This window comes from Labeo rohita, chromosome 15, assembly GCF_022985175.1.
Source record: "Labeo rohita strain BAU-BD-2019 chromosome 15, IGBB_LRoh.1.0, whole genome shotgun sequence".
NCBI lineage: Eukaryota > Metazoa > Chordata > Actinopteri > Cypriniformes > Cyprinidae > Labeo > Labeo rohita.
In genome coordinates this window covers 17677068-17696723 of record NC_066883.1, presented here as the reverse complement: position 1 = coordinate 17696723, position 19656 = coordinate 17677068, and the positions used below count along the sequence as shown (strand labels likewise).

The window sequence follows — 19656 nt, the reverse complement described above, 5'->3', positions numbered from 1 at the left end:
AAATCCACAATTAAAGTGTTTTAAGTTTAAACCATTTAAAATTAAATTAGTTATTCATTAAAAAAAGAGTTATTAGTTTAATATTATTTCAATTGTCTTTGAGTCTTGTAGGATGAAGGTAAAATGTGTTATTTTAGAGTATAATAAATTAGTAAGTAGCCTTACTAAATAATTTTAATAAACATGATGTGCTTAATATGTAACTATTTTGTAGAATCTCCTGCACACAGCTGTTCACATTGCTATTACACTTAAATATAGTGATATTTATGCAAAAAGTAATGTACGCTGTCACCAAATTGTACAAAAGACATTTCAAATAAATTTAGACTAACGGTCAGCCCCACCAAAGAAAGTAAAAAGCAGGATGCTCAGGAGTTCATTTGCATTTTGCCAACTTAAGATGACTGACGGGTTAATGCAATGGAATGCAACAAAATGATTGCACTCATAAATCACTACAAATACTCATACACAGATGGATGAGTATTCAGTGTGATTTATGAGTGGGCAGCTGGACAACTGCAATGACATCGCTGTATTTTGCAGTGTCACTTATATTCTTGTTTTTACTCTTCTTTTAAAAAGCTTTCTACGTTTATTGTGTCTGGATCAATATTTTAAATATGCTTTTGTCTTAATGCGCCATAATGGCGAGGAGCTAATGAAAAAACAGTTTAAATATCGCCTCTGATATTGAGTTGCGTTGAGGCTGCTCTGCCTCGCTCATGAACATAGGGGGCGCTGTTTGTGTGTGAAACACTTGAGATGCGATATAGAAAGGCTTGATTCACACTCTCACACACAACACATACTGACAAATGTATTCATTTTGTGAAAGTGAAAGCACAAAAATGTAAATAGAATGTTGTTCCATATAAGCACATTGTTAATAATGCTCACTCACCTTGGAGTTATTATGAGCAACAAAAATATATAGATAGATAGATAGATAGATAGATAGATAGATAGATAGATAAACGTCAATTAAAAACTTCCTGTCAGGGTTCTAATCATCTGTTAGGGTTCGCTTTGTTGTAGTGACCGACTGTACACCTTTACATAAATCTAAAGAATATAATGGGATAATTCAATAAAAGTACTATCTGCTGCAGTTTGAACGAAACCGACACTTTCTGTAATCGACAGACTGACATGTTAGCAGTAGAATTGCATACTTCGTGCGCTCGCGCTCGTTTGTGTGTGCGTGCGCGCGCGTGCGCGTGTTTACTCCCTCCCGATTCTCCGCATCTCATGATCCTGCGAGCGTCTCTAGGTGATTTAGCGCCGCCAGTCTGAAGCAGGTGTTCAACATGGCGATCTCGGGACTCGGATCTCACTCTATTTCACTCTTTTGCTACGTGATTTTCGCAACGTTTCTGCATAAAGGTAAGACAAGCGGACCATGCATGAAAGCTTACGTTTGCTGTCGCTTCGTTTCTACTGTGTAAACAACATATGTAACACTTGCGCACGTCCCTGATGCTGTACATGCGCTCCTCTCAAAGCTCTCATAGTTTATCTGTAACAGTCTATATGGTAAAAGCTGTCATGTGAGCAGTTCCTCGTCACGTTTGACTGTTCTGAAAGGTGTTTTTGGTTGTTTAGCTAGAGAAAAGTACTGTCCAGATGCTGTACAGTACCCTGGTGATGCTGATGAGACGGACACAAGTCCATATCTGACAGCAGAAGTCAGTATTACAAGCTGGTGATCTGAAAACGGTTCAATGACTATAAGATAGTAGTTTAATGTACATGTTTAACGCAGGTTTTACACGAAGAACGCGCGCATTGCAGAATAACGGCACAATTTGCATTGACTTATGGAGTGACATTGCGCGCACTTGTCTAATGTATCTCTAAACATAAACCGGTCATCATCAGTTCTCTCTGAAATCTTGTCCTGCCATTGTCTATTCAAACAGTCATTTCATGTAACCTTGGTGTGCTTAAAAAGACTGTTTTCAGCTTCATTTGGTAGTTTTCTTGGCTTACATGGGAAACGCTTTTCTGTTAGATGGAGCATGCTGTGTGAATGGCTTATGGCAAGCCGTTTTAACATTTATAGCTTTATGCTAGCTAAAATGTACGTTTATATTATTAGTACTTATTTGACTTACTATGAATACAGGTACCACCGGTATCTTTTAGTGGCACAACTAGCATCACTGGATACTAGACTAGACACAATCCCACTCCTGACTGGTAGATTTAATTAGCACTAGTGCTTGTTCTAGGTTTTACTACTGCTTATTTTTTAGTTAGATAACTGGTGGTCAGTGCCGATCCTGGACTTTAGAGGGCCCTACGCAAAACTGGAATGTGGTATTAATGAATGTCTGTGGTTTACTCCGTCTCAAATCGCGCTCACGGAAAGTGCTTGAGAAACAGCTGTGTATTCTGTGGCTCGGTACGCTTTCAACTCATTTTTTTTAGTCTCGAGGAAGACACTGTACGACATGATTTGACTAGTTTTTATATAGAAATGGCAACAGTGCACTGCATTAAAAGAAATGAACATTTATGTTTTGATAGCTGCTGGTCCACTTCAAAAACGAAACTAAAAAGTAATTATCTTTGAGAACAAGGGGGCCCCCTGGTGTTTTGGGGGCCCTACGCAGCTTACGTATTTTGCGTATAGGGAGGATCGGCTCTGCTGGTAGTTATCCAAAATTTCGTAGGTTCCAATGCTGCTATAAGTGCACTTCCATAATGTACTTAAAGTGCTGTATTTCCACACACTGATTTTGTACTTAATATACTAAAAATTGTTCTTTAGTACTTCTTAAGATAATCGTAAGAACACCTAAATTTACTCAAATGTGCTATTTTGGGACACCATGAATATGAACGAAAATGTGCTTTTTAACATACTCTGTATTAAAAATAAAAAAAAAAATCAGTTACCACTTGTAGTGCACTTAAACCCATCTTTCATACACTAGTGTGTTCAAGTATAGGACAAGTGGTAACTAAATAAAATTTTTGTGCGTGAAAATAGAGCACTTTAAGTACATTATAGACATGCCCTTGTTTTTCACCTGGGTAGTTATCCAAAAGCTACTAGCATCTGTTATTAAATACTAGTATCTGTTCACAAAACATCAATTATCTATTCCAGTTGTTACATTTCTTATAGTAAAAATGTCATTTTGCTTTGTCAAGGTCAGTCCATTTATAGTTAACTACTGAAATACACACTTTAGTAATAAATAGATAATGTCTTTTAATTGTTTGACTAGGAGCTCTGGACTAAATACTAGCTAAAGTGTTACTATACTATTTAAATAGCTAAAGGTAACTTATAAATGTGATCCTGGACCACAAAACCAGCCATAAGTCACACAGGTATATTTGTAGCAATAGTCAAAATGATTTTCTACCATAAATATGTCAAAACTTAATTTTTGAGTAGTAATATGCATTGCAAATAACTTCATTTGGACAACTATAAAGGTGATTTTCTCAACATTTTGATTTTTTGCACCCTCAGATTCCAGATTTTCAAATAGTTGTACCAAATATAGTCCTATCCTAACAAACCATACATCAATAGAAAAAGCTTAATTCAGCTTTCAGATGATGTATAATCTCAAATTTCAAAAAATTTACCCGTATGACTGGTTTTGTGGTCCCGGGTCACAAATAATTATTAGCGCCTAATGAATAGTTAGTTGTAAGGCTGTTTGAAAAGTGTAATAATAATGAAAAATAGTTTATATCTGAACAACAGGTAGTCCCAATTTACATTTACATTACATTTATTGGATGCTTTTATCCTAAGTGACTTAGCAGAGGAGGAACATAATTCATAATTCAGCAATTCTTCAAAGAGCCACTAATAATTCATAACACATAATGGCAGGTTTATTAGATAAATAGATTAGGATGCAATAAAAGTAGAAACGCAAAAATGTAAAAAGATACTGTGACTATCTACCTTATTCTTAAACGTGGTAGTTGAAGAAGTCTATGGGTGAAACTTCTGGTTCGTTAGCCGCTATAAGGAAATAATAAGAAAAACACCATGCAGTGCAGTAAACAAAGTGCAGTAAATGCTAAAATCGTTTGCATACAAACCACAGTGTTCATAAGATAAAACATTAAAATAATATGGTAAGAAGCACCAGTTTGCAACATCAAGCAGTAAAACAAGCTGTTTTGTACAGCTAAAAATAGCTGGACGTGGATGAGACTGGAAGCCAGGCCCATAAAATATACAAACGGATTAGATTACTTGCTAGTAATAATAGAAAATACTATTCCACACTAGAATACTATGCTAGTAACAAAAAAAACACACTAGTTGACTTTAAGAACTAAATGTTCAAATGGCTTGCCATAATGGATCTTTCTGCCTTCCATCCATCAACAGGTTTTCCGCAAGCTATTGGCTTTTTATTCTGTGTTCTGGGAATGAGATTGCTGTATTCTGTTAGAATTGAGGTATTTTTTATAGTCCTGTTATTTTTTGGAGTGATTATTTTGTGTGTTACCCGATTTGTTCACTGCTAAAACCCCCCTTTGTAATAGACGTTTGTGGATGGTGCTGGCTGTATTAACAACAGAGGCTTTTCTGTGCATGAATGATGCTTTTGTCTGAGACAAGAGGTATATATAGGTTTTCCTTTAGGAGACTTCAAAGCCACTTGTCTTGCTGTAAGTGCTCTTGAATCCTCACATAACCACCTAGAATATTGTGTAATGCAAGACATGCTGTTTTCTCGCTGGATTTTTCTCATCCCTCCATCCCTTCTATATATACTTACAGGCAGTTGAAAGATGAAATACGTCAGGGAAGTTGATTTGTACCTGCTCTGTATCATGTTAAAATCCATCTAAAAAAAAATTTATGCACATATTTATTAAGCGACAACTTTGAGAATTTAAATTCAGAATGTTTGCTTTTAAACTTTTATCTTTGCATTTATAGAACTTTTAATCCTGATGGAAAAAAAAAGCTCTGGTCTTTTTCTGCATCATCTCCCCAATACGTAAATGCTAGAAAGCAGCAAGTCATCGTCGTTCAACAGGCAGACTGCGGTTAACAGCGTGAGCTGACAGGAGAACTGCATTGGCTTGAGAGGGAATATATATTCTCTTAGAAGAAATAATAGAGATAATAATAATTCTGATACGGGACAATTCTCACTGGCAAACAATACTTTTGTAATGAGATGGGATATTCATGTAAATTGCTTCATGTCAAGGGTAATTTTCAGTCTGCGTGACTCACAGGTAGAGTTTCCATCAGCGCGAGGAGCTCGAGTTGTAAATATTAGAAACACACTGCAGCTTCTGCATAATTCACGATGCCCCGTGATGAATGTTATGGAAGATGAATGGTCTGACACTCCCCACAACAATCAGCACTAATTTAAAACCCTCTAAAATCAAACGAGAAACCTTGTAAAACATACCCGGAGAGAAAATGCTCATATATGAGGAGGAACTGCATTTAAAGTCATTTGTTGGATCATTTCTCCACTCTCGTACTGAGATCGTCTCGTATTTGTTTCTCAAAATGGCCCGAATTCCAGCAAACTGTTGATTGGCAGTGAATTAAAATGTTTTACCCTTGGTGCATTAACTTTGTAAGATCGTTTGTTGGAATAATTTTCTTTTCTATTTAAAGCGAAGAATTTATAGCTCATTAGATTTACATTATCCCTGCTTAATAAGCCTTGTGCTGATTGCTAAATAATGCACGGCGCTACATTATGCTCCTACCAGATGCTAAAGTTGCCGAGATGGAAATGTGAGATATTTTTTCGTAGAAGTGAAGATGATGATGCTATGCAGTGAAAAAATGATGTTGCCCAGCACAATTATGAGATTTTTTTTATTTTTTATTTTTTGCAAAGTCATTAAAGAACTTGAATCAGAATAACGGCATCTCGCATCAAAGGAGTCTTTTCAGATGAAGTTCAAAGCCGGCTTTAAAGTTATATAATTTTGAAAGCTCAACAATTCTGCTTCATTTTGTGTTTGTGTATTTCAGCAAATATACGGAGCATTTGAATACGCAATCTGTTAGTCGACTCCATTGGGGTTGTTACATATTGCTCATGCACTTATGTAACTTCACAACAGAAGCCTCTCTAGTGAGTCAACACACAAGTACAGGGGATGATGTGAAGCACTGCGAAGACCTCTCCTGTCTTAGTTTTGTGTTTATACCTCCGTATTACTAAACATCAGAGCTGAAGTATCCTCTTGTCGGTGCTAGACTGTGAGGAAAATGATGCTTGAAGCCGATAGACTATCGCTTGTGTAGGACAGATACCAGTTGAGCGCTATGCAGCAGCACACAGTCAATTAGTGGTAACAGATTGAAGGAAGCCCCAGTGGAGAGAGAATGCTTCATTCATGACACTGCTGGAGTAATGAGAGTGGAATATGATGAGGGGAGGGGGTTCCTGTCTTGTGTGATAAATATTGTCATTGTTCTCATTCTGCCCTGTCTTTCATGGACCGAGCTCATTGTCTGTCCTAGTTGGCAGAATTGTTTTGGCACTGCCCATGAAAAAAAATCAAATTATGTTGTTTTTCAGGGCACAAAGTGCGGCGCTTGCTTGGTTTAGCAGCCTCTGAAGAGCCGCAGGAATCTTTGTAGCGTTGCAACGCTGCTGACACAATTGACCGGTTTTAAACTGTGCTTGTCATATTGGGAGGGATTTTGAATTATGCTGCCTTTCAAATGTTAGTGTTTTGTTTTCAAATGTCCTCTTGTTATAGTGTAATATGATGTAATAAAATGTAATATAATTGTTGTATATTTGTATTATTATAATATATATTTTACTTTACTACTTTACTTACTATTTTTTAATTAAATATACTGTTTTATACACACACACACACACACACACACACACACACTAAATTTTTTATATATATATAAATGTGTGTATGTATGTATTTATGTATGTATATGTGTGTGTGAATAGTATCTTTATTCTAATAGTTTGTATACTATTATTATTTTATTTATTTATTTTTTATTATTTTAGTTTTATGTTTATTGAGCATTTTTATTATTATTATTTGATATTATTGTATTATGATTAGTATCTTTATTATAATATAATTTGTGTATATTTAATTATTAGTAATAATATTGTTAATGTTATTGTTAGCATTATACTTTTTAAATCATTTATTTAATTCTTTGCATTATACTTGTGTATAATATTATTATTATTTATTTTTATTATACTTTTTAAATCAAATTATTTGATATTAGATATAAGGATTATGATTAGTATCTTTATTATAATATAATTTGTGTATTTTAATGTTAATAGTAATATTGTTAGTATTATTGTTATTAGTATTATACTATTTAAATCAAATTATTTAATTCATTGCATTATACTTGTGTGTGTGTGTGTAATATCATTATTATAATATAATTTGTATATAATAATATTATAATTATTACATTTTTTATATACTTTTTAAATCAAATGATTTGATATTAGTATTGTTTATTGAGTATTTTTAGTATTATTTGATATTAGATATTAGTATTATGATTAGTATCTCTCAAATTATTTATGTAGTTTGTTATATTATTCTTGTGTGTGTAGTATCATTCTTACAATATAACTTGTATATATTATTATTTTTTATTATACTTTTTAAATCAAAATATTTGATATTAGTATTATGTTCATTGAGTATTTTTAGTATTATTTGATGTTAGATACTAGTATTATGATTAGTATCTTTATTATTATATAGTTTGTGTATACTAATATTAATAGTAATATTATTAGTATAATTGTTATTAGTATTATACTTTTTAAATCAAATTATTTATGTAATGTATTGTATTATACTTCTGTGTGTAGTATCATTATTATAATATAATTTGTATATTATTATTATTATTATTATTATTATTATTATTTAATTTTTTATTATACTTTTTTAAATCAAACTATTTGATATTAGTATTATGTTTATTTAGTATTTTTATTATTATTTGATATTAGATTAGTATTATGATTAGTATCTTTATTGTAACATAATTTGTGTATGTTAATATTAATAGTAATATTATTAGCATTATTGTTATTAGTATTATACTTTTTAAATCAAATTATTTGATATTTGTATTATGTTTTATGCAAATTATGTATTTAATTTATTGTATTATGCTTGTATGTGTGTATTATCACTGTTATAGTATAATTTATATATAATAATATTTTTATTATACTTTTTAAATCTATCTATTGTATTAAATAATATTTATGAATAAATAATACTACTAATAATATTATACATTTCTATGGTCACTACAGGTGTCGTTATATGTTGCCATACTCTGCAGCCTTTTTTTTTTTTAATAATTCAACACAATTCTGACTACCTCCATATGTGGTTTCATATGTGCTGAATAAAAATGCAATAAAAGTGCAATAAAAATATCTTCCAAACCATGTCTACCAAGACAACCTATTATAAAGATTTATATTTGCATACATTCATCATTCATCTTGAGTACAAGGTAATAAAATAAGTGAAAATACTTTTTAAAATGTACAATATTTCAAACTTTTAAAATGTATGTAATCAGTGATGGAGCACATGTCTAACAATTCTGTATTTTCAGCAAAGCAGAATTATGAAAATGCCAATTCTGGTGTCACCTTTGCCTTGTGCATTGGGGACCAGGACCAAGTGCAGACCTATTCAAGTTCACCCCTGTTGCAATACCAAATTTAGCATTTTTATGAACTGTTTATCATATTCTTTTAGCAGTTTTAGCACTTTCTGACCTCTGACAACTTTAAGACGGGCTTGAAACTTTCCAACCCTTGCTTTTTTCAATCACCTTGTGTTTACAATTCATGATGGATAAAATCACACTTTTCTCTTTCTCAATAACTATCATGTTTCACTTGGGAAAATCGTCACATTTTGGAACCAAAATAGGTTGCGGTTCAAATCATTTGCTCTCTATCCTTGCACTCATTGTTCCCAAACTCATAAAAACAGCTTGAAGTTTCTTCCTATATTGTGCCGATAGGTATGTTTAGAGTCTGTTTACAGCTTGTGCATTTGCGATAGACTCGTGAAACATATTTTTATACAGTAAGTGTGTTGTGATAACCTACTTCATCTCACCATGCTTTGAGAGTTGTTGTGAAAAATGTTCAGAAACATATGAATGGTGACATGCCCCCAAAGCTCAACGAGATGTGACCCACTTACACACAGAGCTGTTGATGGAACCTATACGGTCTCAGCATCATCTCCAGAGACCCCCGCGTTTACTCGCTCCCTGTTTTTGTTTCGTTCTCATGAGCGCCAGAGAATGCGGCTTCTCTTCCTCCGTTTCCCTTTAAGCGAAAATTGATCGCCGTCTCAGCGTTTTTAATATTTAAACTGGCGAGGCGCGAGCTAGTTAGAAACCACAGTGACATCGTGAATGCAGTCTCGACTGCTGATCGCATCACCATCGATCAGTTGAGACGTAGAGTGGGACTCCAGCTGTCTGAGTAAGAGAGAGTGACCAATCAATAGAACGTACAGATGGCGGCTCAGAGGGGAGGTGCTATTCAATTGAGCTGCTAAATACTTAAGAATGTCAGGACGCTGGATACTCGCAGTGGTTGATCTCATCACCTCGAGCAAAACGAGGTTCTGGGACAGCAACATCTGTCTGCACAGTCATGCTCACATCCGCTTGTGCTATATTGGGATCTTTGAAAATGAGTGCCATTGATTTAGGCTGTTAAAGGTGGTGCGTGTAATTTTTAAAACTTTTTTTATTATTTTTTGGTGGTAGAATCTAAATAATACTGGTTTAATCCACATAGACAACTACAAGTGAGCCAATTGTTGAGCCCCCCCTGATAAATTCCAGCACTGTGGCTTTGTGATGCTTTCAAAACATTGCTTTGTTTGTTTATGTATCTGGCACGGCAACAGGGGTTCAACCAATGGTGTAAGTTTGAGGGCAGGGTTGTCTGTTTGACTGACCAATGGCAGACTTTGCAAGTCTGTTTGGTGTTGCTAGCAGTGTTATTTTAGAATACTTATTATAGTTTTGTTATAGATGTTTCATTTTATTTTATTTTATTAAAATAATTTGAAAAAAAAAATGCTGAATATATTTGATACTAAAATGGTTTAATAGTATTTTTAATTGCTTTTATTTTATTTAGTTGTTTTTATATTTTATTTAATTTTAGTACTTTTGTTACGAGCATGTGTTATTTCTTTGAGTAGTTGTAATTGCCAATGAGTAATTTTAGTGCTTCTTTTTAAATATATAAAAAATTTGACACATCTCTCATAACAGATTTATATACTATTATAGTTTTGTTGTTAATGTTTCATTTTATTTGAGAAACTATTGCGTGGTTACAAGAAATGTATGCGTGTTCACAAGAAACTATTTCAATTATTTCATGTGCATTAATGCTCTCGTTTTCTTTGTTGTAAGATGGCAAAACTCTCGCGTGAGTTTCTTGTGAGGAAGCAATAGTTTCTTGTGTATACTTGAAAGTTTCTCGTAAGCTCATGAAATAGTTTCTCGTGAATACGTGAAAGTGTCTCATGAGCACGCAGTAGTTTCTTGTGAGCACGCAATAGTTTCTTGTGCGCACATGAAAGTTTCTCATGAGCATGCAAAAGTTTCTCATGAGCAAGCAATAGTTTCTCGTGCATACAAGAAAGTTTCTCATGAACACAAAGGTGTCTTGTGAGCAAGCAATAGTTTCTCGTGCATACAAGAAAGTTTCTCATAAGCTCATGAAATAGTTTCTTGTGCATATGTGAAAGTTTCTCTTGCACAGGCGAAAGTTTTTTCGTAAGCTCATGAAGTATTTTCTTGGGCAAACGTGAAAGTTTCTCTTGCACACGCAAAAATTTCTTGTGAACACATGAATGTTTCTCGTGAGCACACAGTAGTTTCTCGTGCATACGTGAAAGTTTCTTGTAAGCTCATGAAACAGTTTCTCGTGTGTACGCGAAAGTCTCGTGAGCACGTAATAGTTTCTTGTGCGCATGTGAAAGTTTCTCGTGACCACACAGTAGTTCCTCATGAGTACACAATGGTTTCTTGTAAGCACGCAATACTTTCTCTTGCGTAGGCGAAAGTTTCTTGTGAACACATGAAAGTTTCTTGTGAGCACAAAATAGTTTCTTGTGTGTATGCAAAAGTGCATGCGAAAGTTTCTTGTGAAACAATAGTTTCTCGTGCATACATGAAAGTTTCTCGTAAGCTCAAAATAGTTTCTCGTGAGCACGCAATAGTTTCTTGTGCGCATGTGAAAGTTTCTTGTAAGCTCATAAAATAGTTTCTTGTGTGTATGCGAAAGTCTCGTGAGCAGGCAATAGTTTCTCGTGAGCATGCAATAGTTTCTTGTGCGCATGTGAAAGTTTCTTGTGAGCACACAGTAGTTTCTCATGAGTACAGTTTCTTGTGAGCATGTGAGTTTCTGGTGAACACAATAGTTTCTCGTGAGTACGTGAAAGTTTCTCTTGCACACGAAAGTTTCTCGTGAGCACCCAGTGGTTTCTCATGTGCATGCGAAAGTTTCTCGTGAGCAAGCAATAGTTTCTCGTGCATACGTGAAAGTTTCTCATAAGCTCATGAAATAGTTTCTCGTGTGCACGCAGTAGTTTTTTTGTGAGCATGCAATAGTTTCTAGTGCATACGCGAAAGTTTCTTGTGAGCACGGAATAGTTTCTTGTGCACACATGGATAGTTTCTCGTGAACACACAGTAGTTTTTTGTGTGTATGCAAAAGTTTCTTGTGAGCACACAGTAGTTTCTCATGAGTACGCAATAGTTTCTTGTGAGCATGCAATAGTTTCTTTTGCGCAGGTCAAAGTTTCTCGTTAACACATTAAAGTTTCTTGTGAACATGCAATAGTTTTTCGTGAGCACAAAATAGTTTCTTGTGCGCACTTGAATAGTTTCTTGAGCACACAATAGTTGCTCATGAGCATGTGAAAGTTTCTTGTGAGCACCAAATAGTTTCTCGTATGCACACAATAGTTTCTTGTGCACACATGAAAGTTTCTCATGAGCATGTGAAAGTTTCTTGTAAGCACACAATAGTTTCTTGTGAGCATGCAATAGTTTCTTGTGAGCATGCAATGGTTTCTCGTGAGCATGCAATAGTGACCATTTGTTGTCTTTTTCTAATTTATTTGTTTATTTAATTTTTTAAAAAATATATTACTGTTAGGTTTCATTTATCATTTCAGTTGTAGTTTTTATTTATTGCCATTTAGTAATTTTAGTGCTTCTATTTAAACTTCAATTACTTTGTCATCTCTGATAACAGATCACCTTTAATTTTAATGTAGAAACATTAATTTTCTGTAAAGCTGCTTTGAAATTGAGTTAAATTAATTTCAGGGAGTTGCCAAGGCAGTTTGAAAACAATTTAGGTTTTTCACATAATATTTAGATTTTATTTTATTTCATATTAATTTCAATCAACAAAAATGATTGTAATAATTTTAGTTTTAAGTAATAACCCTGGTTGCTAGAACATTGTTTCTTTTTACACAGGCTTTTTTAGTTTTTTTGCTTTTTCTTTCTTTCCTTTTTTTTTACATATTGATGTAGCCACATATCAACACTTAAGTCTTTGTTTTGAAAATCTAAGCTCCTTAATCACATTTTTTTTTTTGCCATGAAGCCTCAACGGTGCATAAAAACAAAGGTTTTAAAAGGTTTAACTTTGCTCAAAAGCTCTGCGCTTTCTTTATCCTATTGAGACACGCTATCTTAATTACTGTTGTACAATAGGACTTTAATTTATCATTTGTCACTGTTGAATCAGGACAATGCACCCCAAGCAATCATATTAATTCAGCCGAATCAGCCATCTATTGATCGCTGGTCCAGTGGGAGAAAGGTGTCCGTGTAATGAAGCCCCCTTTGTGGTCGATTGAGGAAAGGCACAGTATCAAATGTGTCAGATTGAATCTCCATATAGGTCTTCAGAATAGCATGATGCTTTTTTTTTTTCCTTCAATCAGCTTTTCCTGTTGCACAGGCGTTTGTTAGGCACGACGTGTTATTAATGTCACCTCAAAGCATTAAGAGCGAAGCTGAAACCTTGCGCTCGTGGTAGCTATTAAAGCTTGTATATGAGGTGAGAGCCTGTTTCATCCATTTAAACAGATGTTAACATGATGTAGCATGTCTCTGTGAAGGTCTCTGAACAGTATTCTAGCTCTTTTCACAGGGACGGGTTAATGTAAGAGAACCATTCAGATAATAAACCCTGGAAGGTGTTGTAGATCAATGGTTCTCCGGTGGGTTCACATCATAAACCAGATTTTTACATTATACAAGTGATTCATTGCAGTAGCAAAATTGTTTATCATACATAAATGGCTTTAAACCAATAGAAATGAATTAAAAGAGCATTGTATAATAATATGCAGAATTATTACCATGACATGATTTGAATCATTATAGTTTTATTTATTTATTTATTTATAAAATATAAAAAACTGGTATATAAACGCACACAAACGCACACACACACACACACACACACACACACACACACACACACATATATACTAAAAATGACAAAAATACAAATACTAAAATTAAATAATGAATAATAAAACTAATTTAAACTAAAATTCTAAAATTATAATAAGATTCATAATAATAATAAAATTTATAGCATGTCAGTGATGCTAAAGTAACACTGATTTATTTATTTATTTATTTATTTTAATAAAAGTACAGCTTTGAAGTCAAGAAAAGCATTTTTCTCAACTTTATTTTATTTTTTAAAATTGTTCCTAGTGTAACATATTAAACTGTTGTAGCCTATATACTAAAAATATATAAAATTTATACACTGTTTTATACACTGTTATAAACACTGTTTTAAAATCAATTTAATACTAAAACAATAAAATAAACATTAACAGAAATAGAACAAAACGTTAAAAATAATGTATAAACTGTTTTATAAGTTCTTTATATATATATATATATATATATATATATATATACACTATATACTAAAAATATATATATATACTATATACCAAAAATATATAAAATGTATACACTGTTTTATACACTGTTATAAACACTGTTTTAAAATCAATTTAATACTAAAACAATAAAATAAACATTAACAGAAATAAAACAAAACATTAAAAATAATGTATAAACTGTTTTATAAGCTCTTTATATATATATATATATATATATATATATATAATACAATTTATATACTGTTTATAAACAATATAAAAATAAAACAACAACAAAATAAACATTGTAGAATAGAATACAATATTAAAAAACTTAAAAACTGTTATATAATCACATTAAAATTTTATTAAAATTAAAATACAAAAATAAAAACATTTAAAATAATTAAAAAAAATAGTAGTATCTCAGTGATGCTAAAGTAACACTGCTATGAAAATAAAAATGTGTGTTCTTTATTTTTATTTTTATTGTATTTTTTTTTTTAAATAAATATACAGCTTTGGCATCAACAAAAGCATTTTTCTCGTCTTTAACTTTTGTTTTTATTTATTTAATTATTTTTTCTTGGTGTAAGTGACCCCCAGAATACACCTTATAGTTGAAAACCATTACGTCTTTCCCACATTTGATGATGTTAATAACAGATAATGAAAAAATATGACACTGTCACTTAAATAAATCAAATTTACCTTCATATATTTCCCTTCTGATGAAAGTCTGTGATGGTTTCAGAGACTCAGATGGGATTAAGAAGATAAAACTCAGGATCTGAGACATCATGTGTTGGCTTTGGGTTAAAAAATCTCCCTTTCTTTTTTGTGTTTATAGTAGTTTACATCTGTACAATAGAAATGTAATCCCTTTCCTCTACACATCAGCTGACAAGTTCTTTTCTCATCTGAAGCTTTGATCACTCCACACAATAGCACCGTTTGACATTAGCGTAACAAAGCCATTGATTTTTGTGATACATTTGTGTAATGCCAGGACATGGATGTTATACAGTAATGTAGGTTTTTTCAGCAACAGCATAGTTTGAGTTCATTCGTACTTTGGCTTTCAGATGTAGTCATCTTCTTTGTAGCTTAGCTTGACTGTAGTTGAATTATGATTGGATTGTAGGTTGATAAGCTTCGGTTTCAGAGTAGCTTCCCCATCTGCTCTTTACATATAGGTGTCATAAACGCGGAGCGGCAGTGATAGATGTCGTAACTGGATGACAAGCTTGAGAAATATCAGGAACTAAAGGAGAAGCTCGAAAGAAAGTGACAAGCCGGAGCCAAAGTAGATCCACTGCTGATACGGGCACCTGGCGCTGCAGTGCTGGAAAACAGTTTTAACAGAAACCAGGAAAAACTCAATATCTCAATCCAGGAGAGTGCAATCCTAAGAACATCTTAGATACAGAATCCACTTAGTGGGATTGAGGGGGAAAGGCCGGTGAAAGGAGGTTTTCTGGAGGGTGTATTTTTTGTGGCGTATACCTTTATATAATTATATAGAGGTATAGTTGAATTCCTGACTGTGATTTGATAGCATGTTAGTCATTTTCTGTAAATGCGTGGCTTTGCCAAAAGCACAGAACAAATTACAGTGCAGCATTTATTCAAAATAGAAATCTTTTGTAACAGTATATGCTTTTTTTATTTTTTATTGTTGGAAAGAAGTTAATGCTTTTATTTAGCATGGATATGTTAAATTGAATTAATTTTTCAATAAAATTTAATTTGAAATCATTATTTTATTTTATATTATAATCAATAGGATTCGGTATGGAAAAACTCACCAAATCTTTTATTTTATTATTATTATTATTATTATTATTATTATTATTATTATTATCATATAAATGATATTATTAGATTATATAAATTATTCTTTATCAGAGGTTTGTTTAGATGAATCTTTTTAAGATCATTGAATACACTTAATTTCATTTACCCAACACTGTTTTAAATGTATAATTATCAATTAAATTAAATTTCATTTCATTTAATATTTTATTATTTTATTCAATAAAAATTTTATGGAAAAAATAACTAAATGTTATTATTATTATTATTATTATTATTATTATTAAATTATATTATATTATATATGATATAAATTATTCTTTATCAGAGGTTAGTTTATTTTAGATTAATCTTTTTAAGATCATTGAATACGCTTTTAATTTACCCAACACTGGTTTAAATTGAATTCAATTGAATGTAATTTAATTTAATTTAATTTAATTATCTAAATTATATAATATATGAAATAAATTCAAGGCACCTGGCACTGGGTTAAATTTAAAATTGTATTTTATTTTATTTCATTTTTTTATTTTTTCGCAATATTACTGCTTTTACCGTATTTTTGATCAAAGATAAGCAGCCTTGATGAGCATAGGATGTTTATTAAAAAAAAAAATAATAAAACATAAAAAATCCTTATCCTAAATCCTAAATCCTAAATCCTAAACATATTTTAAATTAATCCTTGAATACATTTGATTTAATTTAACCTGACATGGTTTTAAATGTATTTAATTTTATTTATTTTTTTTTACTTTTTTTTAATTTTTTTAAATTTTATTTTATATATGCAGCCTTGATGAGCATAAGAAAAAAAAAAAAAAAAAAAAAAACTTACTTATCCTAATATAATATTATAATAATAAAAAAAATATATATATATATATATATATATATAAATAAATATATTTATTTATTTATATAAATAAATATATTTATTTATTTATTTAAAAAAATATATATATATATATATATATATATTTATGGTTTAAATTTCTCCAATACATACAATTTTTATTATTTCATTTAAAAATACTTTTAATAAAGCATGGAGATTTTATCAATTGACCAAAAGTAATATTATCCGAGGCTGTTTCTGAGCAAGATACTTAATTTGTGCAATATGGAAGTACTCCTACAAACCTGAAAGTTTTATATATATATAAATATGTATTTATGGTAACTGTGGTGCTAGTGGAATAATTGTCTCTGGACAGTTATGCATTACCATTTTGAGTGAGAAGTAAATTTTCAATAATTCAGAGGTCTGTCATCAATTATTGCTAACATATGAAGCACAGATGCTTGTAAAAGTAGGTTTTTTTCCCCCAATTAATTTTAATTAAGTGTGCAAAGAGTGCTACGTTATGAATTGTTGATGTTGCTTAATGATACAGAAATATTTGCTGAAGGCATAAAGGGCTAGAGATTCAGCATAGAAACACCCTGGAGATGATGCTTGAGGTGAATAAAGTAGTCAAACCACATTAAAGGCAAAGCATGGTGAAGCATTCCCTGGGAGTGCGGGACAACATTTATGCAATAGGCGTTTCATTAAAAATAAGTAATAACTAAGTGTGTTGCATTGAGAAGCGCAAATGATTCATGTCACATTAACATTACATTAGGCAACAAGTGTGACGCAGATGCTCAAGAGCGCTGACTGGCCTTTGTGAAACAATGGTTAATTTCTCCTGACAGGGAAGAGGTTATCTTAGCCTCAGTAATTGGTTTGCTGCCATGGAAGTTGGATTATTTGTAAAACCTCATTCAGCCCCTCACATTTTATCAGTAGTGTGGCACAGACAGAAAAACTGTTGCTGGAAGGGGGAGCTTATATAAGACTGTACTGGAAAGTTTTACGAATACAATGTTTAATTTGATTCATTTTGTGATTTAGTTTTGTTCATATGTAACTTTTGATCAGTGCTTGATTTGATGGCAAGTAAATGCTCTTATTTCCAGTGTCACTGAGGTGTTAAGTTTTCAGCAGCTCGTCAGTAGTCTCGGCGGAAGCACATTTATCTTTTCTGCAAACCAAAAATTGCAACTGTCTGACCATGAAGAGTTGGATAATTAAAGTTCAGCGCACATGGTCATCCAATAACCGGTAATTAAAACATTTGATGAGATTTGCCGGCCGTCACAGCTTAAGCATATTTGTTTATTCATGGTCGAACAAGAGATTTGACAGAGATAATTAACCGGATGAATTTTAGATAGTCTGGTATTGACATCATAAGCTTAGTTCAGGTGGGAGCAAATGAATGTTAGAATCAATCTTTTTTAAGGTCTCGGGATAACCCAGTAATCTGCACTATTATTTTATTTTATTTCATTTTATTTTAGTATTTTATTTTATTATCTTTTTTTAAGATCCTTGAATACACTTGATTTTAATTTAACCTGACATCAGTTTAATTTTTAAATTATTTTTATTTTATTTTATTTTATAAATTATTCATTATCCTAATCCTTTTTTTTAGATCCTTAAATACAGTTGATTTAATTTAACCTGACATTGGTTTAATTTATTTATTTTTTATCAATAGGAATCAGTATGGAAAAAGTCACTAACAGTTTTATTATTTTTATTGTTGTAGTTACTGTTGTTGTTACATAAATGATTCAGTAATAGAGGCTTGTTCATTTTAGATTATTTTTTTTGAATCCTTGAATACATTGTTATTGAATGTAATTAAACCCGACACTGGTTTAATTTTAAAATTAAATTTTATTATTATTTTATTTTATTTTATTTTATTTTATTTTAAAATAAATAGGAATCAGTAGGGAAAAAAAGTTGTATTATTATTATTATTATTATTACTATTACTATTACTACTAATACTATTGTTATTATTATTATTACTATAGAAATGGTTCAGTATCAGAAGTTTGTTCATTTTAGAGTAATCTATTTATGGTCCTTGAATTATTATTATTATTAATTATTTTTATTATTATTATTATTATCTAAATTATATTATATATGATATAAATTATTCATTATCATTATCAATTATTCATTATGTTTGTTTATTTTAGATTAATCTTTTTTTAAGATCCTTGAATACAGTTGATTTAATTTAACCCGGCACTGGGTTAAAATTTAATTTAATTTAATTTTATTTTATTTTGTTCCATTTTATTTTTTTATTTTATTTTATTTTATTTTATTTTATTTTATTTTTAAATCAATAGGAATCAGTTTGGAAAAAGTCACTAAAAGTTATATTATTATTATTATTATTATTATTATTATTATTATCATTGTTGTTGTTGCTATTATTATTGTTGTTGTTATTGTTATATTAATTATATGATAACAATGACGACAACAATGATATAAATTATTCATTATCAGAGGTTTATTCATTTTAGACTAATCTTTTTTTTAAATTCTTGAATACACCTGATTTTAATTTACCCCAAAATTGGTTTTATTTTTTATTCTTTTATTTTATTTTATTTTAAATCAGTATTAGTCATTATGGAAAAATATCATATATACATATATATATATATATATATATATATATATATATATTTGTATATATGATACAATTAAAACACTGCCGACTGAAAAAAAAAAAAAAATATATATATATATATATAATATATGTTATGTATATGTTATTATATATATATAATATATGTTATGCAATTGTCATCTGTATTACATATAATTAATTCACTATCAGGGGTCTCACGTTGGCTTGCACAAAGCACAAAATCTTCCACTTAAAGTTTAATGCACACGCTGGACCTTTGCTTTGTTCTTTATCGGCCTAAATTGGTTAGTTAGTATAGCTATTATTATGATGAATGACATGTTTTAGGTGGCGTGGGATT

General features: G+C 31.1%; 1 protein-coding gene across 3 annotated transcripts in view; it reads left to right on the top strand.

Moving 5' to 3' along the window:
• Window positions 1-1251: 1251 nt before the first annotated feature.
• Window positions 1252-19656, top strand: part of cadm1b (cell adhesion molecule 1b) — a 245438-nt gene continuing 227033 nt past the window's right edge. For all 3 annotated transcript variants that reach the window (XM_051129480.1, XM_051129481.1, XM_051129478.1), the window contains exon 1: window positions 1252-1389. In XM_051129480.1, coding sequence (XP_050985437.1) covers window positions 1314-1389 — 76 coding nt within the window. In that variant the 5' untranslated portion in view covers window positions 1252-1313. The remainder of the gene's footprint in view (window positions 1390-19656) is intronic.